At 48.1% G+C, this 13,372-nt stretch overlaps 1 protein-coding gene across 1 annotated transcript; it reads left to right on the forward strand.

The window, feature by feature from the left end:
- Positions 1–1,251: 1,251 nt before the first annotated feature.
- Positions 1,252–10,700, forward strand: LOC122101685 (ubl carboxyl-terminal hydrolase 18-like). Its single transcript, XM_042672160.1, has 9 exons — positions 1,252–1,256; positions 2,691–2,842; positions 3,193–3,272; positions 3,467–3,613; positions 3,982–4,077; positions 4,605–4,775; positions 7,027–7,158; positions 7,856–7,905; positions 10,281–10,700. The coding sequence occupies exons 1-9, from the start codon at positions 1,252–1,254 to the stop codon at positions 10,324–10,326; spliced, it is 879 nt and encodes a 292-aa protein (XP_042528094.1). The 3' UTR covers positions 10,327–10,700.
- Positions 10,701–13,372: the final 2,672 nt, after the last annotated feature.

The raw sequence follows: 13,372 nt of genomic DNA on the forward strand, positions 1-13,372 counted from the left end.
GAAGTTGTAGTTTGTTAGGGTACATTCAGGGTACAGGTACAATTTAGAGAGTATGTGAATGGGTACTTGTTACCATATGGGTTCGTGTCCAGAGCATGTTTATTGTATTACAGTATATTGGGAATCTGTTAGGTTTAACATACATGTGAAAGTAATGGCACATATTGGGTATGTGTTTGAGTCCATGTCCATGTATGTGTTAGAGTTAGGGTACTTGATAGGGGATTGGTTAGGGTTACGGTTCATGCTAGAGTGTGTGTTAGTTAGGGCACATATTAGGGTATGTATTAGAGTTAGCATACTTCACAGGGGATTCGTTAGGGTGAAGGTACATGTTAGGATATGGTTGAGTCACATGTTAGGGTACATTAATTTTTTAAATATGTGTCAAGGTACTTGGGGTATATGTAAAGGTCAGAGTTAGAGTATGTTAGGGTACATTCAGGGTACATGTAAGGTTACCTGTACGCTTTATAGAATATGTATTTGTTATTATATGCGTGTCTAGAGTATGTTTAATGTGTTAGAGTACTATTGGGAAATCTGTTGGGGTTCAAAGACATGTTAAAGTCAGGGCACATATTAGGGTGTACATTGGGTTACTTTAAGGTACAAGTTTCAGTGTATTTAAGGGTATTTGCATGGTTTTGAATAAGTGTTATGGTCATGTTAGGGTATGAGTTAGTGTTTAGAGTACATGTTAGCAAACAGGGTATGTTTTGTGCACATGCTAGGGTACATGTATGACTTGAAGTACATGTTAGAGTACTTGTTACATGTAAATGTTTAGAGTGTGCATTACAGTATGTGTTTGGGTATGTGTCAAGGTTACAGTTATGGTTTGGGTTAGGCAACACGTTAGGAAGTATGTTGGGATAAGTTTAGGGTACTTGTTAGGGTATATGTAAGCTGTACAGTACATGATAATGGTTAGGGTCTGTGTTAACCAGTAGGGTACATGTTAGAGTATTTGTTAGGGTTTGGCTTAGGGTTAAGGTATGTATTGGGTATGTTTGGGGTACATGCTAGTTTACCTATAAAGTACCTGAATGTACTAGAGTGCATGTAAGTCGTTGTTACCACACATTTTAGCGTTTAGAGTGTATGTTATGGCATGTGTTTGAGTTAGAATGAAGTTTATGGTATATGTCAGGGTTCGTGTTAGAGTTAGGGTATGTGTTAGGGTTAAGGTATACGCTATAGTGTATATTAGGGCTATGGTTTGGGTTAATTAAGGGCACGTGTTTGGGTATGCGGTAAGGTGAATTTGAGGTAGATGATATAGGGTGTACGTAAATGTGCCTGTATGGTTACAGTACTTGTTAGGGTACTTGATAGAATGTGACACTGTTTACTATATTTGTTAGGGTACTTATTAGGGTATGTGGTACAGTTTAGGGTTTTAGAGTAAAGGTATGTGTTAGGATAACTGATAGGGTACATGTTGGAGCATGTGCTAGGGTATGGGTTAGGGTTGTGGGTTAGGGTCAGAGTCAGGGTCATTGTCAGTGTTAGGATTATAGGTTAAGGTTATCCATCTGGTGAGGTTAGGGTGCTAGCATTTGGATTATGGGAATAGGTCAGGCTTAAGGTCAGGAAAGGGTGTAGGGAATATGGTAGACAAAGGGTGATGTTGTGGATGCACTTAAGGAAATGTTAGAGTAAGGATCCAGGAAAGGTTTAGTGTTAGGGAATGTGTGAAGAAGAACTCTGTGGGATGGGTTGGGGTTATGGATATGGTATGGATATGGAGGCTCAGTGGTACAGCGCTTGCCTTGCATGCCTGAGGCCCTGGATTCGATTCCTCAGCATCACAGAAGCAAAAAGAAAAAAGCCAGAAGTGGCGCTGTGGCTCAAGTGGTAGAGCGCTAGCCTTGAGCTGAAGAGCTGAGGGACAGTGCCCAGGCCTGGAGTTCAGGCCCCACGACCGGACCCCCCCCCCCCAAAAAAAAATTGCAAGGTAACAGAAAAGCTAGGGATGAAAAAAGAAGGAAAGGAAGAAGGTAGAATAAACCTAGAGTACAATGCTCTGTAAGTCTAAGACGGGGAGAGTGAAAAGAAGACCTACAGAGAAAGAAATGGCAATTTACAAAAGCGATAACTGGTAGCACATTAAAAAAAAACAAACACAAAAACTAGGGACCTGTGGCTCACGCTAGGTACTGTGAAGGCCGAGATGTGAGGATCACAGTTGGAAACCAGCCTGGGTAAGAAAGCCCACCAGACTGTTATCTCCAATTAACCAAAAACAAAAGAAGCTGAAAGTTCAGCTGTAGCTCAAGTGGTAGAGCACCAGCCTTGAGGAAAAAAAGCTCAGGGACAGCGCCCAGCCCTGAGTTCAAACCCCAGGACCAGTATATAAAAAAAGTAAAGCAAAACGGGGCTGGGAAGGTGGCTCAGTGGTAAAGCGCTTGCCTTGCATGCTTGAGGCCCTGGGTTTGATCTTCCGCCCACATAAGCAAAAAGAAAAAAAGCCAGAAGTGGCACTGTGGCTCAAGTGGTAGAGTGCTCGCCTTGAGCTGAAGAGCTGAGGGATAGCGCCCAGGCCCAGAGTTCAGGCCCCACAACCAGAGCCAAAAATAAATAAATAAAAGAAAAAGTAAAGCAAAAAAAAAAGGAATAATTTTTCTTTCTTTGCTGAGAAGAAATGCCGTCTGGCGCTCCATCTTGTGGTCTGCGCCTCCCTTCAGAGTTCTGGCTTGGCCAGGTGCAAGCTGGGAACAGAGCAGCGGATGGAGCGAGGAGGCGCCGCTCCTGTGCTCTGGAGAGTCCCTGGAGCTGGTCTGTTCTACGGAATCCAGTGGGGCCAGGCGGGGCATGCCCGGCAGCCCCCGGCCGGCCCGTCAGCATGTGCCCACCTCTCTGCGCCGCTCAGGGAGTTCAGCTCCTGCTCTGGCTTTTCTGTGGCAAGCCTTTCCCCCTCCACTGAGGCTGCCGGTGTACCATACCCTTCAGAGTGCGTAGAGCACAGCCTTGTTCCCTTCCCGAGGCTTAAGTTTAAGAAGCGCTGTCAAATCCAGCACCAAGAATGCTTCTCCCTTCCTGAGCGCCTGACATGTGGTACCTCCTGACCTTTTCTGGGAGTTAGGAGAGTCAAAGGCAAGGTGGTGAGTGTTCATGTAGCTAGGGGTTGTGAGGACATGGGACTTCTCCAGCGACCGCACTGATGCGCTGTTCCTTTTTTTTAACCAGTGTTTGTCCAGCACGATGCTGCTCAGCTCTACCTCACGTTCTGGAACCTTCTTAAGGATCAAATAGATGATGTGGACTTGGTAAGAGCTGAAGCTGGAATCCCAGGACCTGTAGAGGTCGCTCACCATTGTGCATTTGTAGTAAGGGATCCGTGGAGACCGCTTGCCACGGTTCCTGGTGTCCTTCCCGGTACCTGCCGGGAGCGTCAGGGCTCGTCAGTCCAACAGGTCCAACTCTGGCCATAGCCTCACCCGTCCTTGGCGCCTTCTTGCAGGTAGAGAGGCTGCAGGCCCTGTACACGATCCGGGTGAAGGAGTCCCTGGTTTGCCTCCTCTGTACCAGAGAGAGCAGTAGGAACAGCAGTATGCTGACCCTCTCCCTCCCTCTCTATGACGTGGACGCAAAGCCTCTGCAAACACTGGTGAGAGACTGGGTGAGAAAGGGTCGCCCCGCCATGCCAGTTCCCTCCGCCATGCCAGTTCCCCGTGTCCTTCCACCCGTGGACACTAACAACTCTGTTTCACTTGCACGGCTCTAGGTGGCCAATTTCTTTGAGCAGCAGCAGAAGTTCTATCCTGTTTCTCATTTTCTCACCCTCATATTAACCAGGGCTCCTTGTGTTTTCTCCTCCAGTGGGTGGAAGATCCTGACAGATGTAGCGCTGGTAGTGGGGTGCTTGGGGGACTGTGGGGGAACCTGCAGCGGAGCTCAGCCCTCACCTGTGGGGTGGCCGCGTGCCCATGGAAAGGGTCTGCTGACGCGGCCTTTCCCTGCGGCCTCCGCCGGCAGGAGGAGGCCCTGCGCTGTTTTTTCCACCCCAGGGAGTTAGCCAGGAAGAGCAAGTGGTTCTGCGAGGCCTGCGGGACGAAGACGCGTGGAAGCCAGGTGCCCACCCTCAGGTTCAGATGCGTCTCCGGGGCGGGCTGTTGCTGGGCCACGGCTTCCCAGACCCTTCCGGGCCCTTCCTGATGGCGGATGGGGTGGGATGTGGGTGAGGCTAGTTCAGACCCTCGGGCTTCTCATAGACGGGGCTGTGGATGTCGCTTCTTGACCACAGTCTTCCACCAGGAGTGGCAGGTGACGGCATGGGGCTGGGTGGGGGCGGTGGGGTTTCCTCTTTGGTTTTAGAGACGCTCCCTACAGCAGACTCTTAGTTTCTGAGGGCCAGGCACCTCTGCGGAGCCCTGAGCAGCTCACGGCTTTTGTCTGAGGTCCATAGTGCTGTGCCGGCCAAGCGTCCCCTGAGTCTCCGGGGAGAGGAATGGATTCTGCCATGGAAGCCTTCAGCTCCCCAGTGTGTCCCCCGCACCCCTCCCCCTGGGGAGGAGAACGAGCCACCAGGCCCGGCGTGTCTCAGGATCTTCCCGCAAGCGCCTCGGGGCCCCGTCTCACAGTGAGTTTTGCTTTTGCAGGTCTTGAGGATGACGCATCTGCCCCAAACCCTGACCCTTCACCTGATGCGATTCTCCATTCGGAACTCACAGACGGAGAAAGTCTGCCACTTGCTGCACTTCCCTCAGCGCTTGGATCTCAGTCAGGTTCTTCTGGCTGAGCATCAAGACTTCACTGAGGACGCAGAGCAGGTGAGGTGTTCTGGATCGATCCTACCAGACGCGGCGTCCTCCAGGTTCAGCGCTCTTACCCCTCGACTGCTAGATGGCACCGACTGGTGAATCCCCTGGTTCAGGCTCCCCAGGCCCGGGTTAGCGATTTGGTCTTCAGCTCACCTCCACAGTGTGAGGGCTCGGAGCAGCCCTGTGCTGGGTGCGCAGCGCCCCCGGGAGGGGAGCCAGGCGTGGTGAGCTCAGCCTCTGAGCACTGCTCTGTCTGAGGAAGTGTGCCCTCTGCGGGCTAGGCGGGGCCCGCACCGAGGACAGGCTGGCCTCAGGTTGCTGCGAGTCACAGAGGCAAAGGCATATTCAAGGCAGAGGGCTTAAAAACATTTTAAATTCAATTTATTTATTTATTTTTCAGCCAGTATGTTGGCACGTGCCTATCTTCTTTGCGGCCGGGAGAGGTAGACCAGAGGGACATTGGTTCAAGGCCAGTGTGAGCTACACAGTTAAGACCCTGCCTCACAAATAAAAGAAAGGCTGTTTTTGTTTTTTTCTAAGCATTATTGATTTTAATAACCATGTGGTCCCCCGGGGTCCGTGCTGGGGTTATCATTATAACAATGTCACCACAAGCCTTTGCTGTTCCTAGTGTTAGTTTCTTTAAAGATTCAGAACAAACCTGCCTTCTTTCCAATGTTGACACATGGAAAGTATTTGTGTGTAGGGATTTCAGTGTGGTGCTGTGACGTACGCATGCCGGAGGAATGGTTTCTTGTGGTCTTGGCACTGACTAATGTGTCACGCTGGGCCTGTAGCAAGCACATCGCCATTCACCATCTGAGCCAAGCCGCTGGGCCTTTTTGCTTGAGTTCTGTTATCAGGCGGTGGTTTGTTTTTGTCCAGGCCTGACCTTGGACTGCTCTTCTACCTCTGCCTCTCCCAGGGACAGGCTTCCGGGTGTGCACTTGTGTCTGCCTTGTCTGTTGAGATCGGAGTCTCACTAGCTTTCTGGCCAGGCTGACTTTGTCCACAGCCTTTCTGATCTCCCCCTCTGGAGAACCTGGATTATAGGTGTGCAACCCCACCCATCCTCAAATTTTGGAAAGATTAGCTCAAGCTAGACAACATACTTATCACTTCACCTGTGTCTTTGTGGTGAACATATGTAAAAATTCTTGAAAAGCATTTTCCGGTGTGGAACACATTATAATTAAGATACTGTATGACATTGTTCTGAAACCTATTCCTCCCGTCTAACTGGAAGTTTGTGCGCTTTGATCAGCATCTTTCATTACAACCCCTAATAACCACTGTTGGGTTTCTGCTGCTATGGTTTTTTTTTTGAAAGAAAGAAATACTCTTGACTAACAAAAAAGTCAGCCCAAACTCTCACTACTAATGTTCCCTTTTCTTTTAAACAGTTTTCTAAGATTTTGAGGGAGTGGAACACTTCATGGACACATGTAGTAGAGACTTTGCGTCTGTAACATTCCTCTTCGTGTCCTACTGTCTTTGTAAGGTTTCTGTCCTGCAATTTCACTGTCCGTTTTCGGGTTCTTTTCTGTCACCGTTTTGTGGATATTCTAGTTCCATTTCTTCTCCTCACCGTTTTGAATGTCACCTCATATTTCTCACAGTTTCATTAACCTCAAAATGAAGACTTTCAGACTATGTCTTCTGTTCAGATGGTGGCATGTGTCTATCAGCCCATTAACCATAGGAAGCCTGAAGCGGGGGCAATCATGTTCCCGACGTTTGCCTGGGGAAGGAAAAAATAGCACAGAACAGAGCTAGGGGCGTGATTCAATGGTAAGGCTCCTGCCTGGCACGCAGGAGGCCCTGGGTTCAAACCGCAACTTCCAAAACAAACCAACAAAAACAAAGAAGAAACCAAGGTGAAACAAAAAGTTCACAACCCCTCCCCCCCCAAACCAAACCAAAACAAATTCCCTTCCGATAACTTGTCTGCCAATGTTAAAAAACCCTTCTGCACGGTTAACAGAGACCTCCTCAGAGTTCCCACTTGGCAAAAATTGAACACCCCGCACTTACTGTTCGTGGGTCTGATATAACACAGGCATCACAGTTTTGGTTTGTGATGCTTCTCTTCAACTAGCTGTGAGATTCTGCAGGTCAAGGTCTTTTCTTCGAGCTCCTTTGAAGTGTCAGTGCCGGGCCTAGAGCAGGCAGTAAACAAGTGCCTGGCAAATATGCTTCCTCATTAAAGACCAGGGCTGGGAAAGGAGGATGGGTCGCTTACAGCCTTGTCCTCTTCCAGCGTGAAGCACAGTATGAACTCTTCGCTGTGATAGCCCACGTAGGGATGGCAGACTTCGGTCATTACTGTGCCTACATTCGGAATCCAGCGGATGGAAGATGGCTCTGCTTCAATGACTCCAATGTTTGTTGGGTGAGAACCATCATCTAAACTTTCCTCCTTCTCTGAATTCTCAGCTCAGAGTTGAAGACGCATTATGGTCTTGTAGTTTGTGTGTAGGAGCTGGGGAGTTTTGTGGTTCAAAGCCATTCTCTAGGTTTATTGCTTTATTTATTTATTTTTTTTGCTTGTCTTGGGGCTTAGACTCAGGGTCTGGGTGCTGTTCCCCAGCCTCTTTGTGTTCAAGGTGAGTGCTCTACCTACCACTTCGGCCACAGCACCACTTCCGGTTTCTTCTGTATGTGGTACTGAGGAATGGAACCCAGGGCTTCATGCATGCTAGGCGAGCACTCTACCACTGAGCCACCTTCCCAGCCATGGTTTATTGCTTTCTAAGCATCTGTTTGTGTCAGTGTTAGGTTTCTGGTGCTCTTAGCCCCGTACCTTGAAGGTTTATGCTTTGTAGGAAACGTCTGTGGAGCGAGACGTTAAAGATGCAAGGTGTAAAACTTTGGGATAGGTGTAAGCATTTCAAGGTGAGTGGGGACATCACAGAGGGTCTCAGGATGCATGGCGTTGTGTCACCAGATGCTCTGATGCTGTGTGGTCGCCAGGGCGGGCTTCTCCATTCTCTGCAGGAGTCTAACAGGGCACATTACAGTGTCCCCTGTTCTGTCAACACGTAATAGCAGCTGCCAACCAGCTGCTGATGTCTGTGATGTTCTTCCAGGTGTCCTGGGAAGACGTCCAGTGTACCTATGGAAATCATCACTACCGCTGGTAAGAGAAGCACTTGGGGGAATGGAGTCCACTGGGTTCTTGGAGCTTTATGAAATCTGCACGGATGAACTATTGCCTTTATCCGAGAGTCCCCACTGACTACCATTCAGCCTCATCTTTCAGCAGTCATCCCTGGCACCACACTTCCCTCAGAATTTAGACTTAAGTAAAGCACTGGCATAAGTCCCAATACCATGTCCATCATCTTCTTTAACTGTGTACCTGTATTTTCTGGTCTCTATGACCCTGTCCTAATTTATCTTCTGAGCAAGTGCCTAGTGGTGTTTTGATAATCACGGTCTTTCCTACTGCGCAAAGCCTTTACTGATGGGCCCCAGCGGATTGGCGGGGCTATCTTATCAGTACCCGCGCTAACCGATTGCACCGCTGGAGCTCCAAAGGCAGGGCTATCTTATTTGCTTTCGTTGCTTTTTGAGCAGGCCTCCTTTATTACACTTCAAAATGTTTTTTGATTTTGCGACTTTTCCCCTCACACCAGACCATGTGCTTTTTTTTTTTTTTTTTTTTTTTTTTTGGTGCTGGTTCTTGGGTTTGAAGTCTAGGCCTAGGCATTGAGCTTTTTCACTCAAGGCTAGTGCTCGACCACATGAACCACAACTCCACGGCCTGCTTTTGTGTGGTTAATTTGAGATAAGAGTATCAAAGACTTTTCTGCTCTGCTGGCTTTGAACCTGAATTCTCTGATCTAAGCCTCCTGAATAACAAGGGTTACAAGTGTGAGCCAGTGGTGCCCAGAAGACCAGGGGCCAGGACCACTCTTCTCTTTCTCAGTAGGCATCAGGACATGATACTGACGTAGTCATTAACCTAGAGAGAAAAGCTGGATAAAGTTAAGGCAGAGATTTTTATATGTACTGGAGGTGGAAATGGAACTGACGGTGTAGGTACTGGAGGTGGTATTGGGGGTGACAGTGTAGGTACTGGAGATGGTATGCGGGGTGACAGTGTAGGTAGTGGAGGTGGTATGGCGGTGACAGTGTAGGTAGTGGAGGTGGTACTGGGGGTGATGGTGTTTGTACCAGGTCATATTCAGCTACATCAGTAGGCTTGATTTCATAATTAATGGATTAGGTGGAGTTTATGTTTGATATCTTCCTTTTACCTACTTTTTATGTTTTCCTTTTATTTATTCTCAAAATTTCTCTTAGGTGCCTGTTCTTAGCCAATTTTTGGTTATTCATTCCCCTGTGATTTAGAATAGGGGTTAGCAAACTTTCTCTGTAGAAGTTAGAGAGAAAGTACTTAGGGTTTTGGAGCATAGCTTCTGTAGCTGTTACTCAGCTTTGCCCTTGCAACATGCATGGTGCCACAGACAGCACGTGAATGAATGAATGTAAGTGGCCATGTTCCAATTAAGTTTATTTACAAAAAACAGGGTTGGAGTTGGCTTATAGTCCCATAACATGTCTGTCCCTGGTCCTTTCCTCCTTCCTTCCTTGCTCCTTCCTTGCTTGCTTTCTTCCTTCCTTCCTTCCTTCTCTTCCTTCCTTCCTTCCTTCCTTCCTTCCTTCCTTCCTTCCTTCCTTCCTTCCTTCCTTCCTTCCTTCCTCCCTCCCTCCCTCCCTTCCTTTCTTTCTTTCTTTCTTTCTTTCTTTCTTTCTTTCTTTCTTTCTTTCTTTCTTTCTTTCTTTCTTTCTTTCTTTCTTTCTTTCTTTCTTTCTTTCTTTCTTTCTTCCTTTTAGTCCTGGGTTTGAACTCAGGGCCTGGGTGCTCATCCCTGAGCCTCTTTGTATTCAAGATTAATGCTGTACCACTCGAACCACAGTGCTACTTCCAGCTTTTTCTGAGTAGTTTATTGGAGATAAGAGTCTCACAGACTTTTCTGTCCAGGCTGCCTTTGAACCATGACCCTCAGATCTCAGCCTCCTGAGTAGCTAGGATCACAGGCATGAGCCGTTAGCACCATGCTGTCCATGATTTGTATGTTAGCTAATAAGAACTTACAGGTTAATTTCCCAAGTCACTATTTTCTTTCCCTTTGATGAGACGGACAGGTTAGGTAGATGAAGGTTTGCTTCATTATCCTGGAAATTTGGTCCTATTGTGAATCAATAATATATCCCCTCAACTAGGCACTGGTAGCTCACTCCTGTCATCCTAGCTACTGAGGAGGCTGAGATCTGAGGATTGCGGATCAAAGCCAGCCTGGGCAGGAAAATGTTTGTGACTCTTATCTCTAAGTAACTGGCTACAGAAAACTAGAAGTGGCTTTATGGCTCAAGTGGTAGAGCCCTCGCCTTGAGCTGGGACAGTGCCCAGGCCCAGAATTCAAGTCCCACAACCCACCCAAAAATACATACAGCCTTTCATTGTAAATGTTTCATTTTGCTATGCTGATAAATTTCTCTTTATAGGCAGGAAACTGCATATCTTCTGGTTTACATGAAGATTAGAGGTTAATGGATATACTCTAAACCTTCAGAGACTGACAAATTCATTTCTTTTCCTGTCATTGGATCTGCTGAGTCTTCTAGGAGATTCTACAATGAGGAAAAACATAAAAACTGTAATAATTTAAGTCTTAAGTTATAACCATGAATGGTTACTGGTGTGGTTTGGATGTGGTTTGTCTCCAAAGGTCCTGTGACAGAGGCCTGGTCCCTTGTCTAGCAATGTTGTGGGGCAGAATCTTTTGAGAGCTGAGGCTTGTGCAGGGCATCTGTGGCTCATGCTTGAAATTCTAGCTACTCAGGAGGCTTTGAGAGTTCAAATCCAGATAGGGCAGAAAAAGCCTTGAGACTTACCTTCCATTGACAACTGAAACAAAAGCTGGAAGTATAGCCATTGCTCAAGTGCTAATGTGCCGGCTCGAGTGAAAAAGCTCAAGGATGGACTGCACCTAAGCTCCGCGTTCGAGGCCCAGTAGTGCCCATGAACTATTTCAGCTAGGCCCCCGTCTCCCTAAATTTCCAGAGCCCTTGAAAATGTCCCACACCTGGAGAGTAAGCATTCAACACAGGAGCCTGTGTAGGAAATTCTTATCCAAACCATAACTCTTGTGAATGAGGCACAATAAGTAAATAAAGTTATTTCTTTCAAAAGGAGTGTAGTGTGCAGCTTAATGGGGTAATTAAACACATATGCTGCTAACGACTTGTGCTATAAATATATAGCTGTGAAAGCAAAGGCCACTGGATCTTTTCAAGAAGTTGCGCTCCTCGGGACCCGGGCTGCGGTGAACACTAATGCCCAGCAGAGGGCGCTCTGGGCCTGTGCGCTGTCCTCATCAGGACCCGGGGTGCGGTGAGCACTGATGCCCACCAGAGGGCGCCCTAGGCTTGCACACTGTCCTCTCATCAGGACTCGGGGTGCAGTGGGTCCCGATTCCCACCAGAGGGCATACTAGGCGTATGTGCACTGGCCTCCTGGCCTCAGGACCTGTGGCATAGAAGACATGCAGAGGCCACGTCCTATGGACTATGAGTCCCGGCACCCTGAAGCTGAGAAAGCGCACAGGTGAAGTGGTTCTGTCTGACTCCATTCTGGGAAAATGATCAGAGTCGGATTTAGAGTTGCTTCAAATAAAACACAAAATGAAATGGATACCATGGATGTATTACAGTAACAACTAGGACCTGAAATATATATATGTATTGGTCCCCTCGTGGGGCCTGAACTCTGGGCCTGGGCGCCGTCCCTCAGCTCTTCAGCTCAAGGCTAGTGCTCTACCACTTGAGCCATAGCGCCACTTCCGGCTTTTTGCTTTTTGCTTATGTGGTGCTGGGGTATCGAACCCAGGGCCTCAGGCATGCAAGGCAAGCGCTCTACCACTGAGCCACCTTCCCAGCCCCTGATCTATTAACCTCTAGTACATTGCAGTGCACATTGAAAAGTTCCACAAAATGTAAAATGCTTTTATGCGGATATGTGAGGACTGGTTTTTAGTGTTAACATCCTCCCTGTCTTAAATGATACTTAACTAGATGATAATGATTAGCTATAACTGATTTATACTATAAAGGATTTAAAAATACATAAGGGTCTAGGGTTGTTCTGACACACCACTGCAGACTGGGTTGTTTAGAGATCTGTGTTCGTAGCTCTGAAGTTTAGCAGCATGGAATAAGTGTCTTCTGGGCCACATTCCCTCAGGAGGTACAAGGCACTGTGAGTTCTAGGTCTTCTCTCAGCTTCTGAGCCTGTGAGAGCAGAGTGACGTCTCTGCAGAGGATCATCCCTGGGTGCATTTCTGGGACCCGATTTCCCCCTTTTAGGGGCACAATAACAACAGGAACTGGAGTTGATCTCCTGTCAAAGCCTACTTCCATATAAGGTCACATTCCCAGGTATTGGGTGATGAGAGCATGCATACATGAACTTTGGGAACACAACCCATTACAATGTTCCTGCCTCTGCTGGCAGCCTCTACCACCATATTTTACCTCCCTATTGATGGGGCTCCTCTGGAGCCCCATCTCCTTCCTGGCACCCAGCAGATCACTGCTGGCCCTGACTGCTGGCTTGAGCTGACACTGAGAATTCACTGAGAGCTGGTGTAGGGCAAAGGGTCTCCTAGACTGTTAAGGTCCCAGACTGTGTGAGGAAAACTAAGCCGAGAAGCTGACCCTTTACTAAAAACAAAGAGAGGCCACGAAGGGAGACCTTAAAACCTATTTCACATGGAATTCCCCCCTATGTCATACCCTGCCCAATTAGAACGGTGCCTGCCATGCAACGTTGTGCATTCCACCCCGTGATCGATTGCCTCCTGCTTCAAGGGAGTCGATGCCTCGGTGTGCACATTGCGCATCCTCCTGTAGCTATCTCTGTAATAAAGCTCCCGTAGCTCTCTTTGTAACAGCCCCCAGCTTCAAGGATGCAGGGCCTATAACATCATGTTTCCAGAATATACAAACCCCAAGAGTAAGAATATCCACTTGCTTTGTGTGGGGACCCCAAATTTGCCCGCCAATGCAAGCCAGAATGATAGGTTAGTTCAAACAGTTCCTAGGAGTCGGACTGTAACCCACCAGCCACGGACATAAACATGCAACCCTTATGTGGTGTTCCAATCCCGTTGGCCACCTGTGCGTGGCCAGGCGTGGATGTTGCCTTTAAAAACCCTAGCTTGTGGGTTGTTCGGGGTCGCAGTTTCAGGTCCTGAGTCTGTGCTGCGTCCCTGGCCGGTTAGCTCTCCACTTCCCCAAGAAAGTCATCTTTTTAAGTGAGGCTGTCTGAACAGTGGACTTTTTTCCCCGTAACACTGGGACAAGACTGCTCTGGGGTTGGGACACTACAGTTTGCAGCAGGACCAAACAGAGGCTGGTCTGTCTCTGGCACTGAGGCTTTGGGACACTTCATCAGGGCTTCAAGTTTTCCAGGGTCCTGGGCAGAAGTAGCTGCAGCTACAGGCTAGGAGGAGGAGTGGAGCACTGCAGGGGTGGGGCAGGAGCAGGAAGTGAGCAGTCCAGGGGCGGGGCTGGTGGGACGCCAAGGGTCATGAGGA

This window comes from Dipodomys spectabilis, unplaced genomic scaffold (assembly GCF_019054845.1).
Source record: "Dipodomys spectabilis isolate Male_0828 unplaced genomic scaffold, ASM1905484v1 ptg000671l, whole genome shotgun sequence".
Classification (NCBI taxonomy): Eukaryota; Metazoa; Chordata; class Mammalia; order Rodentia; family Heteromyidae; genus Dipodomys; species Dipodomys spectabilis.